The following is an 18513-nucleotide window of genomic DNA, read 5'->3' on the forward strand; positions in this document are numbered from 1 at the left end:
TAATTTGAGATGATAAAAAGTATAGTTACTCATTCACATTACACACATTACATTCACTTATGCAGAATACCATCTGCATATTATTATTATTATTATTATTATTATTATTATTATTATTATTTAGTAAATGTGCTTAACTTTAAACGATTTGGGATTCACCTCAATGATGTTGAACAAGTGCTCTTGAACGTAGCTTACCCTTTTCAAGCGCACCCCTTGTTGCTAAGCAACTCCACAGAAGATTGACAGGAACTTCAGTGGGTCGTTCAGAAAAAACTTTGCTAAAAGACAACTATTTACGGTGTGGCAGCTGTATTGTCACACACTGGGACAGTAAGTCAACAAGCAGATACTGGCAGCAAAAAAGTGTATCAATGCAGGTAAGGTGATAGCCAGCCATTTTTCGCTTTCACTTTCTACCATGACAACGACCCCCCTCAGCTCATTAATTTGTTATTAGCTGAGTTAATGAAATGCTAACTTAACGTAACCTAACAGAGCAACAACCCGAAGGTGTCAGTTGTAAGTTCAGCTAATGTCAGCTAATTTTGTTTTTGTCTATTCTTCTTTTTTCTTTTTTTTTTTACTTTTCTTTTTTCTTTTCAGTTCCTAGGTAAATCGATGTGATCTAATGAGGAACAAGCCGTCTTTTCTTTCAACTATCTGGTTTCTATTGGACTTGAATGACTGAATAATTTCGTTTTTCAACAGGATGGTGAAACTAGACAAGCAATGCCAGACGTGGAGCCCCCCGGGTTTCCATCTAGGGAAGGAAGACCCAGTCAACAAGGTGAGCTGTAAGAATAAGGCTACCTTTTCATTACTTTGAAAATACCATGGAAATATATTAAAGTTGTGTGTTAAATCACCAAAATAGTATTTAAAACTAGAACAAGAAACTTAAAAGACACGTTTTAATTTTAGAGGCAATTGTGATTCCTTAGGCACATTAAAATAAGCAAATTAAAGTAGTAAAACTACTAAACCCTTGCAAGTAATGAATAAAGTACTTTAATCTAATTGTCTTTTATTAAGAAAGCAGTTTGTCTCTTTAAGAGCAGACTTCATTGTTATTATTTCAACTTATCTGTATTAACAAACAAAACAGTAACTTACTTAGAGAAACTATTTTATTTAACTTAATCCTGGCTTTTTCCCCTCCCCAAAATAAGAGTTTAATTATGTTTTTTTTATATGTCTTTTAAAAATATCAGATGTCATTAGGTTTGTACCATCATAACTGCGTAGTTAAACTTCAAAGAGTTACATCCATTTTTATGACTTTAACCTTTCCTCATGGTGTAAGTTTCAATCTCGTTTGTGTTGTCTGCAACACCAAGTAAAGGTACTTCTTTCAAATCTCAGTTAAGGTTAATGTCCTGATAAGTCATACCTTTGGTGAGTCATTGAAATAGCTTTTTTTTTTTTTAATTTTTTTTTTTTTTTTTTGCCAAATATTGGTATACTGCTTCTTCATAAATTCAGTTTGACAAATGCAGATGTCTTATACTTGAGCTCCAAGTCATGATTTTGCTCTCAGACTTGCTCTGTTTTCTCACACAACTTTTGCTCTTGGACTTTTTTCGCCATGCTCTTGGGTTGTTGTGAAATTAGCCTGATAAAATTAATCCAGAATGCCAGATATGAAGCTGACCAATTACATCACCACCGCCTCCTTGTGAGTGCAGTCCTTTTATTTTAGTGCATACTACAGAAAAAAGCTAGCTATCATGGAAAAGTAAAATGGCTAGAAATACGACTACTGAGCAGATGCAAGTTGTTTCTTCCGAAGCAGCTACTTATCCAACCAATGATAAACTTGCACCCATAACCGAGCAGCTGGCAAATGAAAAGGTGACTACTCCTTCCTCTTTGGCTTTTATTTCTGCATCTATCACACCCCCAATATGGGGTTTCAGGCTGCGGTCTCAGAACCTTCATATTCAATACCACTTTTGTCACTAATCAAGTCACCAAGATTGTTGATATCTGATGCATGAAAAGTACCAGAAGTGGTATTTGCTATTAGGGTCCTAAAAGTGCTGGCAAACCCATATTCTTTTTATTTTAATTAATTCATTTTCTTTAAGTATTTCAAACAAACAAAACAAAAAAGATGAAAAAACAAAACAAAACAATGAAACCAACAGAAAAATCGAATGCAACACCATGTTGGGATGGTTGCAATAGATTCAAACAACTGCCTTCTTATTTGCCACTGCCAGCCTCTCATTTACCAATACAGATCTATCAATAATCAGATCAGTAGCTTGGCTTCAGGATGGATGTAACCTTCTGCTGCAAGCATGTAGCCCTTTTACTGCATCATGGAAATTTTCAATGTAAAAGACAAAAACAAATGAACAATTAATGAACAGCCTTGGGCTGGAGGGAGTGAAAGTGGTTAACTAGCCGTCTATTGGACTGCACCGCACAGTAAAACAAGTGCATTTGCAGCAAGAGTTGTTGAAGGCATATATATATATATATGTATATATATATATATATATATATATATATATATATATATATATATATATATATATATATATATATATATATATATATATATATATGAAGATAATAAAGGGGGGGAAACTGAAATAAAAGCAAATCCATTGAAATATTGTATAATTGAATAAAATCAATAAATAAAGATAAATGATTACATAAAAATAAAATCACAAGTAAGAATGTGTAAATTCAAATAATTAAATAAAATAAATCACTTTGACAAAAAGTTAAAGTCCATCATTTTCCAATCACAGCATGGTTTAAATATTCATGTTTTTTCCCCTCCAACGGAAATTCATCATTACTTATTTATTTATATTATTTATTATCATTACTTATGATATTTATAACACATTGGTTTCCATTCGCTGATTCGCTGATTAGTCATCATTCAAGCAGTGTAGCCACCTTGAGTTAATAAACCAGGGATTTCTGTTGTCTGCCTGATCCAGTTGATAAAGCAATTAAAATTGTGAGTATTGCAAAATTTAACATCTGTTGAAGACAAGTGTCATCAAATATCACTGGCTTAGTGGCAGCTGATTGGCCCTCAGGCTCACATGGACCTGCTCTGTGGCAGTAATAATCCCGCCAGCATGATTTAGAGCAATTTCAACCCACCACTGACATATTGCCTTGCCACCCTCCTACCCCATGTGATTCTTTCAGGGTGTATTATTCATCTGAGCGGTTCAGCAGCAGCTGTTCTTTATTGTAGTTTTCCCTTCAGTTCCTCTGGCTCTTGTTCTTGGTCTGAGTCAACACACACACTAGTAGTTGTACCAATTAAGGGAGGTTTATTGAAAAACAACCTGTCAATCAGATGGAAAAAGTTGTAAATATTCAGGTTTTCAGAAAGCAGAGCAGAAACATTTGAGGTTGGTGCTCTGTAAAGAACTTGTTCCCTTTATCAAAGGCAGTTTTGCCCTCATACTACAAAGTTGATTGTACACAGAGCATGGGAAACGCAATCGTGGCAATGTTTTACATCAGTGTTTTGACCATCTGCATCGCTTACATTTTCCGAAAATCAAATGAACAAGTGATTAGATTTATTACTGACTGGATTTAGGAATTTTTTCAAAGGATTTTTTACAGGTGCAGGGCACATACAAGAATCCAGGAATATGTGTGAACATTGTTACATCTGGGCCTGTCTTCGGTGAAAACACAAGGTTGCTTAAGTGTAACACCATTAGATTTTCAGTGTCAATGCTCATTGAGTTTCTTTTGAATGTGCCAAAAATTTACACTGTGGTTGGCTGCCATAAACATAGTTGTTCCACAGACAACAAGAGATTGTTCTTTGAGCTGAAATAATGACAAAACCCAAAAGCCCAGAAAGTGAGAATGTGACAACTGGCCAGCGGCTGTCAAGAGAGTCAATTCTGACAGTACATCTTAAAATTATTAGAAATATTTGTGAATTTGTCCAGATTATTTTGTGACTGGGGAGGAAAATGTTTATTATGATAATACTGTCTAAGCTGACGGTTGTTTTTTTATTGATACCAAAAATACCATGAAATGGCTGGTTATAGTCACAATAACAAATGTTTTTAGGTGTTACTGTGAAGTTCTCAAAGTTTCTTGTCAGCATCTTTCAAAATGTGACGGCAGACACAAGGACATTTGTTCAGTCCTACTGCCACTAGCATTGCCTCCATTCTTTTTCAATCTAAATAAGCTTATGGTTCATTATATGTAAAAAACAAACAAACAAACAAACAAGCAAAAAACTGGATGTAACTAAAAATTATGACAACAAGTTGCACACTTTTCTTTTTATTCAACAGTGGTTTATGGTCATGTGACGACTGGGTTGAGATGTAGGCTTGAGTATGCTCATAGGGTGATAGGAAAAATCTTGTTGTTAGAGTTACCGGCTCAAGTGTTAATGCCCACAAAAAAAAGACAAGGAGGTCTGTGTTCTCTGAGTGTTGGCATGTTACGTCCAGAACAACAGTCAAAGCAAACTGAATAGTTGAAATAATGCTAAACTGAAAATTTTGTTATTGTCTAACTCCTTTACACTTATAGCCATATATATCAGAATATAAGAACATTTTAAGTTTTCTAAAGTTCACTGTAGTCTTAGGTAATAGCTGAAGAAAGAGTTAAGATTCATTTTACCATACGATATAACCAAATTAATTTAGCTCTATCAAATGATAATTTGTTCCAGACCTTCAATGTTATTAACAAGGCTACATATTAGATGTCTGAGTATGCATATAATACACATGATTATGCAAAATGCTATGCTTGTGTAGCAGTTGCTTCTAGTACAAATCCCTTTATAAAGTCTGGATTTACTGAAGGGCCCAATGACATCACATCCATATTTGATGTAAAATTTTCTGTACTTTCTAAAACTTAATGGATAGTTTTTTCATAAAATTGTTTTTATTCTATTCTGTTTATGGTCTTTGTTGATTTTAACTTATTTAAGGAATTACAAGAGTAAATCCAATTTTTGTTTTCATTTATTTTTAAGGTTGTGCCGCATCAGTTATGTTTTGCATGGTTTTCCAGCCAGATGGCGCTCTATCCCCACTAAGAAATGCACCCTTGAGTTTTACTTGAACCTTAAATTAGTCATCTATGTTCTCTCACTGATGCTTCCAGTATTTTGAAGGCAGCACCACAAGAACCAAAGTGCAAATAAAGAACCACAGATCACATTTCACAGGCAAAAATGTTTCTGTAATTACTTTTCAAAGTAACATTAATGAAACTGAGTTAGTGTTTGCTACAACCAAACCCACCCCAAGCTTTTTTTTTTTTTTTTTCATTTGGAAATGTTTCAACAATGTGTTATCTTTTATTAAGAGGAATTTGCTGTTGGTTTAAGATTATAGCTCACTTTGCCTTTGCATGAATTACATGATGTACTTGAAAAAATAAAATTATCCAGTCACAGCTTTTTTCAAATTTCTTTATACTCTGTCTTTCTCAAGATCAAGCAGACCTTCAAGCTCTCTGCTCGGATAGAAATCGCACCTGTGCTTTGCTCAACAATCCCTCACCATGTGTCAACAGTGCTATTTACCATATTCAAGAGATGAAGAAAACAATGGAAAACTGGTGTCAACAAGTAAGTGAACACCATGTTTGATTAGAGTCGTGACATCTTGTTGTACCTCTATCCTTAGAAGACTAAAAACACTTAAAAAATGTTTATCTTGATGTTTTGTCTTGCATCATTCTGGAAACTAAAAATCACAAATTGATCAGGGGAAACAACATTACAGCAAAACATCAAGGTGATTTTTTTATTTTTTTATTGCTTACTTTTTCTTTTTTGTGTATTCAGTTTAAAATACAACAAAAGCTTTACTGTTTTTTTTTGTTTTTTTTTTTAACAGATTTCAGTCAAGAGATTCAGATACTGACTCTGTGAGATCTACAGATTTGTATGTTGAAGGCACAGCAATTAGTGCAAGAGGTGAATACATTCAGTTTCTGTAATATATATTCATTCTCAATGTACGCCTCCTTTCATGGTGTTAACCATGCACCAACTTCTTCAGTGAAGTGATTTTGCTCATGTAAAATTTGAACATGTCATAAAATATTCACTTGTGCTAAAAACATCCCATACACAATCCGTAGTGCAACAAACATATGTGAAAGTGAAATTTTCCTACTTCCAGAAAGTTGTACATTGCCACCACTACAGAAGAAAATAAATGATATCCTTTCTGAGGTTATGGATCTTATTGAGCGTTTGGAGGCTGATCACCAGAATGTACAGAAATGTCTCCACAAAGAAAAGCAGAGAAAAAGGCTTTTGACAAGCAAAGTTGAGAGTATTGCACTTCGAGAACAACTAGAGCACTCCTTTGCTGTCCAACAAGGTTGGTGACTGGAAGGTGTCACGTCCTCAGAAATCTATTAGTTTCTTGTGACATGGGATGATTCCATTGTTCCTGAATCCAATGTCTAAAACTGTTATTAATTTATCATCATTGCCTTTTCCAGAGCAGGAAGCTTGCTTGAGAGACATCACTGAACTGAAGCGTCATCTTAAACTGGAAACAGCAAAACTCGACAAGGTCCAGGAAAAATTGTCAGACGCGCAGCTGTTGAACCAGTGCTTACAGGATGACATCAGTTCTGCCAAGAAACAAATTCCCACTGCAAGTGAAAACCTGGACCTTCAGAAAAGCATCATAAATTCAATTAAGACTGCACAAGCAGAGGTTGGTCCACATTTGATTTATTTTATGACCATGATGTAATTTTCCAAAGTCACCGAAGCTGTCAGTTTTGAAGACAAAGTGGCAAGGCCAAGAAATGTTCTGGCATTTTTTCCAATTGTTATCTCACTGACATTTAATAGCTTTTGAATGCATTTTAAGCACTGTCCATGAGTCAAATTACATTTTAACTTAGGTTCAGTTGTATTCTAAAGTTGAACCATATCTAATTTAGAGATTTTTGATTATGTGCTATAAAGTTACAGAGTCAGAACTTTCTGAAAAAGTTCTCCCTGCAACTTGGTTTTTTGCAAATGCATTGCCACAGAGTTATTTGCTTTGTTATTAACTATAATAACAATTTGTACCTGATCAGGTAAAAACAATATCCACATTTGACCTTCAAAATTAGTTAAGCGTCTTTTTTTGTCCAGCTCTGTAACCTGCATGTAAGATTACTGGGAACATTCAAAGCCCTACGGGTGGGGAAATCGAATCGAAAAATTGAACATCTGAATTTTTTGCTTCACATTTTTAAAATCGATTTTTTTGTTTAAAAAAAATCCTATAATTTTTTTTCAATTAAATAAAAATAATTTACAATGAATTTTTTGTCATTTTTATTCTTTTTATTGATCTTTTTACTTGTCTTCTTGGGCATTATAGCAGCAGAAAGATTTGGCTACTGTATACTTTATTCCTTATTTAAATCAAGAAAAATCACTTGTACATTTTTTGTTTTTAATCTACAGAAATCAGCAATATCGAAGAATTGTGAGAATCGCAATTTAAATCGAATCGGCATCCAAAAAATCAGAATCAAATTGATTTGGGACAAAATCATATCATCACAGCCCTACTAAGCACTCTATCTAAATGAAACATCAGATAAACACAATCAAAAAAGGAACCAATGGACTGTTTTATTTGATCAAAATCTCAGTACTGTGCTGGCTGTTCTGATATTACTCCTTAGTAAACTTGTTCTTACTAGTTTGCCACAGGTTTTTGTGAAGACTGGTCTTTAGTTAAGAAAAGTTCAAATCCCTTTAAGAGTCTGTTTCTTACTGCAGGAATGGGTTCAGAATATTTACAGCCTAGATAGTTTTCTCAATAACACGATAATGTATGTTTCTATGTATTGATAACACCATATTTTTTAGGCCAATGAAGTTTGCTCAAAAACACGAAGTGATCTCCTACTGGCTCAGAGAGAGTTTAGAAAGACAGAGCTTGATGCCAACAAAGAAAAGATGTCATTGGACCACATGCTGCTGGTGATGAAGAATCGACTGACAGAGAGATTGTAAGTAACAATAATAATAAGGTAGACAAAAAATAATTACCATTGTATATGTAAGCACATGGTTCTACAAAAACATTTTAGGTGTCAAACAAAAGGAGAGAAACATGACTGACAAACTGACTGACTGACTGAATGAATGAATGATGAATTCATTATTGTTATCACATAATGTTGTGATTGAAGATTCCAATATATGTAATTCTTTTTTGCTTAAACATATTTCAACTTGTCCAGGTAAATTTCTTGAACTACATGTAACCATAGCAACACTACTTCTCATTGATGCAGACCACACAATTCCTGTCACTGTTAATGGCCCTAACCATGTAATTATTGACTATAAGCAAGTATTGTAAAATCAGATTAAAATATTTGAATATGGGTTTAACCCCAAGTTAATAAAAATGCAAAGCAGTGTTTTTCTTTCTTTCTATGTTTTTTTTTTTTTTGTTTTTAGGGAAGAAGTAAACCAGTTGAAGATGGATGAGAAAGCTCTTCTATCTGAGATACAGAATGCTAAAGACGCTGTAGTTTATACAGAAAAGAAGTGCACACTCATAAATCAGAAAATTCCTGAAATTTTAGAGCTTGAGAAAACTGAAGAAAACAAGGTAAGACACACATTTCAATAACATTTAAGTAAAAAAAAAAAATCATATTATTGTCCTATTTCATCACAGATTACACAACTGAATCTACAAACTGAAAAAGAAATGCAAAAGAATAGGACGCTGGAAGAAAAGCTGCTTTTGTTGTCACAAAATACTGAAAAAACAGTAAGTGATGTCACAACAGTGTTTTAAAACGTCAGATGTTAAACTCCTGAAGATCTTTCCAGTTTCGTTGTGCTTTTGTGTGCGATGGTTGATCGGATTTAGTATTCTGTAAGGCCACTGTTAAGCGCTGACCGGACTTACAAATAATAATGATATTTGAAGTGTTCTCATCCAAGTTGTTCAGGATATTCATTGGGTATGTAATGCAATCCACAGAAAATGAAAGGGGAAGCTGAGGTTTCCTGCTTGAAGGAGCAACTCCAAACAAAAAATGAAGCTTATGCAGCTCTCTGTAAAGAAAACATGGCGTATGAACAAAATGTAGAGGACTACAAGCTGAAAATTCTTGAGAGGTGCAATGTTCAAGCCAGAATATTGAAGAAATATTATCACCCATTTATTTCCTCTGTTGTTTATTCTCTGTTGTGTGCCACTTATGTGTGTTAATCCCATCTGTGTATTTTATTCTATTATTTTGCTAGTGAGAAAGCTGTGAAGCAGATGCAAGAGGAGATGAAGCAGATGCGCAAGAAAATCACTGACAATGATGAGCAGTGGGAAAAGGCCTTGGAGGAACTGACCCAAGTTGTAGCTCAGCACGGTGATGTCCAGGCTAAGCTCGAAGAACAGGAGCAACTCACCTTCATGGAAGAACAGAGAGCCAGGGTCAGTGACAGCATATGTTCATTTTCTATGTTCTTCACTTCAACATACAAAAATGTTGCTTCCTTCAGTGTTGCTTGGTTTTCTTCTGTTTTATAGACAGAGATTGAAATGTTGAAGAAGGATCTGGCTGGTCACAGGACAACAATCGAAATTCTAAAGGTAAATTTGCACTTCCCATTCTTCCCACTGGCTATTATGATATAACTTAGTATGAAAAAGGGTGGGTGGAATTACTGATTAAGCAATAAAGTAAAAGTTTGAATCATAAGTTTGAAATAATCGGAAAATCTAAGTGCACTACAGTAGACTTTGCAGCTTGCATGGAAAGTTATTCATTAACCTCAAAGTTGCATGAGGAAACTTGACAAAGCTCCTCCAAGAATCAAAGCACAAAGAATAAATTCTAACAACTTGATAAATGTGGGTTAATTGAAAGTTACTCGTTCTAGTTTGTTAAACTCATTGTATACTTTCATCTCTTGTGATTATTTTTACTTGTGTGTGTTTTTTTTACCTGATGTATGTCTGTTTTAAGAGTTAAGCACAATGACATTCTGCCTTGTAATTTTTGTTTCCATCAGACTGAGTATTCAGCTCTCAAAGACGAACTAAAGAAGCAACAAACAAGTTCAGAGCAAACCAATCAGCAACTTCAGAAAGAATTAAAAGATGCAACCTTAGTAACAAACGCTCTGGAGGCAAACGTTGAGGCAAGACTTGAACATAGTTCCTCATTACCTGAGGGTTTCATCTGAATTAAGTTAACTTTTCAATATTTTAATACAATCTTTCGTTTTGGTTTGTACAGAGAATCAAGAGACTGACAGAGAATTTGGAAATGGTGCAGTGTGAACACAAGGAGACTTTAATAAAGCTGGAGAAGGAGAAGAAACTCACACGTGACAAGCTAAAAGCTGCTCAGGTAAATATGGGAAGTTGCACTGAATCATTTGTCCTGAGTAATATAACAATATGTGAGAAGATTTATTCTGAACTCATTGAGCACAGAGACAATCATAGCTATTTATCATGATTTCTTTTTTTGGACAATGTTATTTGTTGGACTAAACTCTTAACAAGACAGGATAAGAGACTTCTTTTTAACCGTTTCCTTTCTTTACAGGATTTGCATTGTGCTACCATAAAGAAATATGACAATGCTGTGGGTAGGATCACAGAGCTAACAACTAGAACTGAAGAATTCCAAGATGCTTCAGATAAAATCGAAAAAAACATTGAAAAAATGCCAGAAGTCATAGCACAACTGCAGTAAGTTTCAGGACACACTCAGATTAAGCAAAGGAATCATATTTTGGGGAAAATTCTCAAATTTTCCAAATAAAAGCTAATATTACCAATTTTAATGAGACAGAAAACTTGCTTTTGACCTTTACAAACATCCTGAAGGAAAAATAGCAGTGACATTCATTCAGAAGCATTGTAAAGATTTCATTTTTGCTTCTTGCAGATGTGATTTGAATTTGTTGGAGTTCAAGAACAAATCAGCTGCTCATATAATGAGCACCTTGCAGTCTGATATTAATAACTGGAAACAACGAACACAGCGATCCATGCAGACACACACGTCTCTTGTTACAACAAGAAAAAAGCAAATGGAAGACACCAAGGTAAAACAGAAATAATAATAACGCTCACACTAACCCTTTGTAAATACATGACTTTTTTGTGTCAAAATACTGTGAATCCACAGATGAGCTGCAAAAAACATCTCATTGTTTATTTGTTTTTGGATTAGTGTCAGCACATTGCTTGTCACAGTACTTCCCTTAAGATACGCAGAAAAGAGTAGTGTGCAATTAAAATTACAAGCCGTGGTCAATCTCGTTTAAGTGCTTTTGCCACAAATGACAACTTGCTGTTGTTGTAGTATTTTTGTCTGGACGAATCTGATGATGCATGCAGCGATGAGATCCTGTGCTTATTTTCTTACCTGTAGGTCAACAATAGCATCAATGTAAATGCACAAATCACCATATAAAATAAGTATACCATCTTTTAGGTTTATAATATGAAACATACTTCCGGAAACATGAATCTTCTCTGCACAAAATGGCATGCATTTGAACACTCCTTTGTAAGAGAAACCCCCTATTTATTGCAAGGTTTTCATCTGCAGGATTATCAGCCCCAGCCAGAGCCTCTTTGCTGATGGGGGTTTCACATGGCTTATCTAATGTGAAATCGCCATGTGGTATATAGTTTCATTAAACGGTGATCAAGAAGGCATTAGTTCAAAACAAGAAAAGGCAATGGAGCTTAAGCTGCCATGCATCCAAGTGCAGCAACTTTAAAGAAGTTGTTGGCGTGAGACAATTTAAGAATTAGAAGTCTTCCTCATAGACACAACTCCCATTAGCTAGATAAAAGTTAGCCATGCAAAAAAGGGTTTAGTCTTTTTCACTTGACAAAATAAGATGATATAAAAACAATACTTCTCTCTAAATAAAAGAGAGAGTCTCAGGTTCCTAGGAAATTGGTCACTTTAATCACTGAGACCAATATAAAGAACACATAATGTCTATATTAGCATAACATAATAAGCAGAGTGTGCATTCGGAAATCACGGTGCATGAAGCAGAATGATTAGACACCTTCAAATATGAGAATTCTTCTAAATATGCTGACCACAGCGCCTCTGTTTTACACAAACTGTTACAGGTCCTGCTGGAACCATAAATGTAGCAGTATTTTGTTATTATTCTGTATTTGGTATTATCAGATAGATAGTGCTACAAGGTATATCCTGGGAAAATAGATTGATTTGTTAGGGATTTTGCTTTTTTATTAAATTCATAAATATGAGAAAGTTGTTCAGTTTTCAAAGATGCACCTGTGTTCTGATTTGATCATGGCTTGTCGTTTGGCGAGGACAAAGTAAACAATGCAAACTGCCGACGCTATCAGTTTCTTATGGGCAATGAAGTGTAATTTGTTCCATTTACACTTCACAACAGCATCAGATGGGCTTTGTCAGTGCTGCATGGAGTAATTAAACCTGAAATCAATAGCAGGCATTTGTCATGTTTACAGCCCCTCTTCCTGCTGGGTTAAACTCATCACTTTAGTGCTGTTCTGTTTTACTGCAGAGACACACTTCATTATGTCTGCAGGTACAGCTGAGATATTCACACATCCCCTTGTCCAGTACTCAAGAAACATTGTTCAAATGAAAAGAGGACGTCCACAGAGTCTTTCTCACTGTGATTTATTTGCTTGATTTCACAAAGAACTGTCCATTTTTCTATGCTTGTTGTTTATGGTTCTTGCACAGCACATATACTATGCTGTGTACAAGTATTGTATCACAGATGCAAACAGCAGATCAGTGTTAAAGCTAAAATGTGTCTTGGTGTTGTTACTATATAGTAAACACATCATATTGAATTTTAGTTTTTAGGATATTCACAAAGCTTATTTTGAGTTATGAAAACATTGATCTGTGTATTTTACATCGGCAGAAAATCATTATGCCTCAGCTATTGTTCTTCCTATTTGATCATTGCTGTCAAACATTACAGTATTACTATCGTAGTAAACAAACCAATACAAAGACATTACTGAGCTGTTATTGTGTCACTTGTTAAGTTTAATTTTTACATGTGAAACCTCCCTGGTTTCTGGTATTTGAGTGAATGAGTGAATAAATGACTAAGACTGCAGTTGGGGTTCATCATCCTTATCATTTATCATCATAGTTGGTGTCTGCGTCAATACTAGCCTTGTCAAACCTTATCTCTTCTATTTTAACCATAGCAAAACAGATCCTGATTAAATATGGCTTCTAAGTATACAGACAGAATTATGTTTTCCCAAAATCAGCCTCATTCATTCTTGCACTGAGGACTGCAACTTTTTCTTCTCTAGTTTTAAAGACCACAACAATCATTGGTCTCAGAATAGCTTATAAACTAAACCTGAGAGTTCTGTGGAGTAAAGTATGCAAGCTTAAATTTGAGCAAAAACAGAAACTAGTTTTAGTATTGATACAAACTCTTCAGTGTATTTCCATCAGTAATGCAAATATGTCACCATTGGAGTAGCTACTTTACTGGTCTGCAGCCAACTTTGCATTTGGAGGGCCCTTGTTGTTTTTAAAAATAGTCAGTTTAATAATGTGTTTACTGAACATTTAACCGGAACCCCTTTTCCCTTGTATAGAAAGGACTAAAAAATGCACTGGAGGAGAACAAACAGCTGGCACAAAAGTACGAAAGTCTCCAGAATATCCTCATCGATGTCAAAGAGGAGTCACTGTCTGCTCTAAGTGAAAGAAGCCATATATATGAGTCTTTTCACTACTATACACAGGTACAGTTTATATAAACTTTGATTAAATCTTCCGTCTCTTACCCTCCATCTCTTTTTAATTATGTTTGATGACTTATGATCTTTACTGTTGTCTTGTGCTCCCTGATCCTTGTGCTATTTGTCTTTGCATTCTCAGTCAGTTTAAAGTTTTCATTTTGCATCTAGTTAGGATCCAGTGTAATAACGATTAGATAACTTGAGTGGAGGAGGATGATGAATGTGGCATAATGTAATGATAGCCATGTATTTGGCTTCAAGGGCAGTAAAGCGAGAGGTCAATGGTACATGCACATACAATAACATCTACACTTTCCTATTCATTGCTTTGCAAGGTGGTCAGAGGTGAACTGTTTTATTGTTGCATTACAAATTTTCTTCTGTTCATGGCATCCATTGGTGACGGATCAAAAGGAAACAAGTTGAACATGCTCTCAGTGTTAAAATAGTACCAGAGATCATGACTAGTTGAGGGAGACAACTCGACTGCATTTTAGGTTTAATCTTTATAGTTTTTGACATTTTTTAACCAGAATAGAATTACCCATGACAACTGTAACACAAGGAAGAAGCCACACTGTTCCAGCACAGAAAAAAATACATATTATTTGTTCCAAAAATGACTAATACCTTTACTTGAGCAATTCCTCATCTAACTGCATGAATGTTATCAAGTGAAAAATGCATGCAAAAATAAAATCCTGTGGACAGGATTTTCCACGCTCATGATCAAAGCCTGATTTTCTTTTACTCTGGATTCAGCCTTCACCATTTTTGTTTGTTTCAAGTCTGCACTCCTACAACACCAGCCTCTCAGCTTGTGCTTTATGTCTAATTTTAGCTTTGTAACAAGCTTATAATCAACAATGTATCAGAGATATAGACGTTGACCTATCACATTTTATCAGGTTTACGCACACACATTCAATCACACTTCTTTCCTGTTTTAAATGTTCAATTATCCTCATAATGTTTGCAAATTATGTTCCAGTTAGCACATACATTACACAATTTGATTGCCCTTAATTGATTTGTTTATAACTGGAAGCAACAAGGTAAATACATTTAGTGCTGCCAGTTAATTTGTGTCAGAAAAGAGCATAATCTCATGTTAAATTAATCTGTGGGACATAATGAAATCCATCTTGTAAATGTATCCTACTTCACAATGTAAACACTTTAAATTCACATGTATATGTATGAGAAGTGTACTTTCCAAGTCTAACTTTGCAAGTTATTACTGTGTTAAAATACATTTAATTAATTCTTGAACAGTTTATTCACATATGTGTCAGCACAACAACCTTATCCAAAATTGAAACAGTAGTTTGTAACTAAGTAAGTGAAACATCTACTGTCAGTCTTAAATAACAGGCAGTGTGGCAGAATGCAACCTAATACATGTAACACTTGTATGCTACAAGCTTCTGGCAGTTAAATGAGATTTCTCTCTCTTTCTCTCTCTTCACACATACATACAGACATACACACGTACATACACACACACACACACACACACACACACACACACACATATATATATATATATATATATATATATATATATATATACATAAAATATAATGTGCGTGTGTATACGACCATCTGTGCCTTTAAATGTTAATTACACAAAATAATCATTCACTAGTAGGAAATATACTAATTTAACTCTCAAGGAACAATTCTATCCTCCATAGGTGGTTTCTACCTTAATGTCAGTGACATTTCCAAATGAGTCAGGTTCTAAAAACATTGTCGACCATGAAATAAAATTTTTGTCTAGTTGTAGAATTAATGGTATGAAAAACAGTATACTGTAAATCAGTTATATTGATTCCCATTGTCATGCAGGCTGAGTGTAATCAAACAGCAGATATCAAGACTTTTTTTTGCTGAAAATGGACAGCTACATGAGATAGTAAAGTTACAAAGGAGGACTCTGTACCTCACGTTACTTTAACATTGATACCTATTTTACATATATGTCTCAGATACAGGTACTTAATGTAACAGTTCCGTTCAGTAAAACATCTCACAGTGTGGCACATTCAGAATGCATGTACTAAATAGATATACTAAATTCTCCCTTGCAAATTAAAATGTCCATAATTAATTAGCATCTGGGTTCATTTGCCATTTGCTTCATTTCCCATCAAAATCTTTTTGAATATACTGTACATGTAAGCATTACTCTGTTTAAGCAGAGCCTTTCAACTCTTAGGTTTTTACAGGGTACGCCATAAAGAGCATTCTTGTTATTGTCTTTCCTTCAGGAGCTGATGACTGAGCTAATTCGCTTTAGTTTTCAATGCACTGGGGAACACATTGCCAAGCAATGATAAGCTTTGTAGGAAGAGTAGAGAGATGGAGGGGAAGAAAAGCAATGGCATCTATCAGAATTTAAACCTCTTTGCTTGAAACTGTGTTCAAATAATAAAGCAAGCAGCATGTCTTTCCAAGAGACTAGGAATAATTTCTGGTTTCAGTGGGGGGTTCATGACTTTGTGTGTATGTGTAAAATATGTCTTGAGGGGATTGGTATAAAGTTAAACTGGGTGAAGTAGAAATATTTTACTCATCAGCTTTGCAGTCACAGAGTTTGCCTCGGCTAGAACAAAACTGCTGAAGCATTTAGAGAAAATTAACCCCCCATCCTGGCAGCCAGATGTGACTGGATTCTGATGAGTGCACACGAGTGGGCAGAGAAACCAAGAGACTGTGAAATTCCTGTCAGGCCCGTGTACTGCAGAATGGGCTATTGACTGCTTTCTCTATTCCCCTCCATCATTCTTCTTGAACACTGCCATTAATTTCCTCTCCTGCCTTACCAATTCCTTTTCTCTGCCGTCTCTCCCCCTAGCTTTCTTTGTTGCAAAAGAGGATGCACAAAGCTTTGGAAAAATACTTCGAACAACGCAACCTCTACAGCCAGGCTGAACTGGACCGGTGCCAGGCTCTTTCCCAAGAGAACGACCGGAAAATAAAAGCAGCCGAGGTATTTGTACATATACATGTAAAACACGCTGGAAACCTGCACCAACTGCCACCATTCAAGTAAACAGCAAATCCCTTTAGTCAACTTTCATCCCAGTGCAGGTATTCTACTGGATGGTAGCATATTCCTTTGCATACTACAGTAACTCCCTGTTATGCTTGGCATTGTTTGAGTCTCATATGGTTAGTCAGTTGCCTTGTGTCTTCTTTGCCAGGCAAGAGCAGCCAGGCAAACATCCACTAAGGCTTCATGCCTCAATGCTGTGGTGAAGTTGAAGACGCCACTCTTACATTACGTTCTTATACATTCAGTCATCAGATTGTGGACTGATGTGATGGATGAGGTGTGTGCTAGACTGCCTGTCGAGTGACCCTGTGTCTAAGGCTGGGTCTGCCTCTCTAAATAACTCTATATACACACATCATATCTGGTCACAATGTATTCACATCTCAGCTGGTTTTCTGTTTGTCAGAGATATTCTTGACTTTATGGCTAATTTACAGTTCATCAGATGGACGATTTCCATATGTTACAGCTTCCTTTTCTTTGTGAATATGATAACCTTCTGCCTGTCTTGCACAAGAGAAAGAGCATATTGTGCAAGGTTGAAAAGTAAGGATCCTCAATTAGAGGATAATCGGTGTGTAATCTGTGCTCTGATGTGCGATGAGGTCAAAACGGACAGAGGGACAGTGATGAATCTTTATGAAATTTCCTGTCTAGATTTACCACAGAGTCAGGTGGTGTGCAACCATTCTGTAAAGTACTTATACTTTTTCTTTAAACTTAACTGAACAGTAGCATATACCAGGTCTTTAAATACCTTAAATTTATCACACGCAGTCACTGATTTTTATTTGAGTGTAAAATCCTATTTTGGAGTGCCTGGTGAAAATGCCATTAAGTGGTTTCCTTCTCAGTTACTTCTTCTCTTCTGACTGCTGACATGTTTTTTTGATGGGTCTGGTCCAGACATTACAGGGAGCAGCCATGTCTCAGCAGCCCAGCCTCAAAAGGCCCCAGCAGATCGCAGCTCAAGGCAGGGAGGAGTGGGGCACAGGGGGAGGAGCTATCAGAGCGCTGCAGAGTGTGAAGGACAAAAGAGCTGGTGTATTCAAGCGCACCACATCGTCAACTGTCACAGCTCTGCACAGGGTCCATCAGAGCAGGCAGCACTTACTTTAACTTTAAACAGGCTCCTGAAGAAGAGTCCAGCACAAGGTCTATCGTTCAATATGCACACAAGGAGAAATAGCCACTATTAGTGTAAGAAAAACCCTTTCGGAGTTTATGAACAGGCATCAGTAGAAAGTCTGCATCATTATGTAATACTAAGACCTTGACAGTGGGGGTAAATCAACACACAAAGACTTTGAATAGTTTCATAAAACACAGATTAAGATCTGTTGTCAGTTTATAAGAAAGAAATGAAGAAATCAATAGAAGTGATACTGAATGTAACTGGAGTTAAACCAGGCTGAATCCTGATGAGGCCTGTACTAATCCATCATGTCCACTTAACCCCACAAGCAGAACATAAGAAAGGTCAGGTTAGCACTTTCACAGCTAAAGCACTCCATTCAGATGCCAAATGGCAGTTTTCTCAACCTAGCTTGAGGGAAGGGAGGCTGGGGAACCCTAGGGTGGGTGGGTGGGAATGGGTGGGGGAGGAGTTGGGGGGTAGTGGGCTGTCATCCTGTTACACTGTTGCCAGAGCTGGCAGTTCAG

General features: G+C 35.8%; 1 protein-coding gene across 1 annotated transcript; it reads left to right on the forward strand.

Moving 5' to 3' along the window:
- Positions 1 to 732: 732 nt before the first annotated feature.
- On the forward strand, positions 733 to 17970 carry ccdc178 (coiled-coil domain containing 178; the record flags this gene model as incomplete). Its single annotated transcript, XM_079243788.1, has 18 exons — positions 733 to 790; positions 5475 to 5611; positions 5752 to 5780; positions 5883 to 5962; positions 6171 to 6374; positions 6499 to 6719; positions 7880 to 8022; positions 8480 to 8633; positions 9015 to 9151; positions 9281 to 9464; positions 9561 to 9623; positions 10046 to 10174; positions 10273 to 10386; positions 10588 to 10733; positions 10933 to 11092; positions 13644 to 13793; positions 16651 to 16785; positions 17758 to 17970. The coding sequence occupies 18 exons, from the start codon at positions 733 to 735 to the stop codon at positions 17968 to 17970; spliced, it is 2457 nt and encodes an 818-aa protein (XP_079099914.1).
- Positions 17971 to 18513: the final 543 nt, after the last annotated feature.

Source organism: Telmatherina bonti (assembly GCF_933228915.1).
Source record: "Telmatherina bonti genome assembly, chromosome: 7".
Lineage (NCBI taxonomy): Eukaryota > Metazoa > Chordata > Actinopteri > Atheriniformes > Telmatherinidae > Telmatherina > Telmatherina bonti.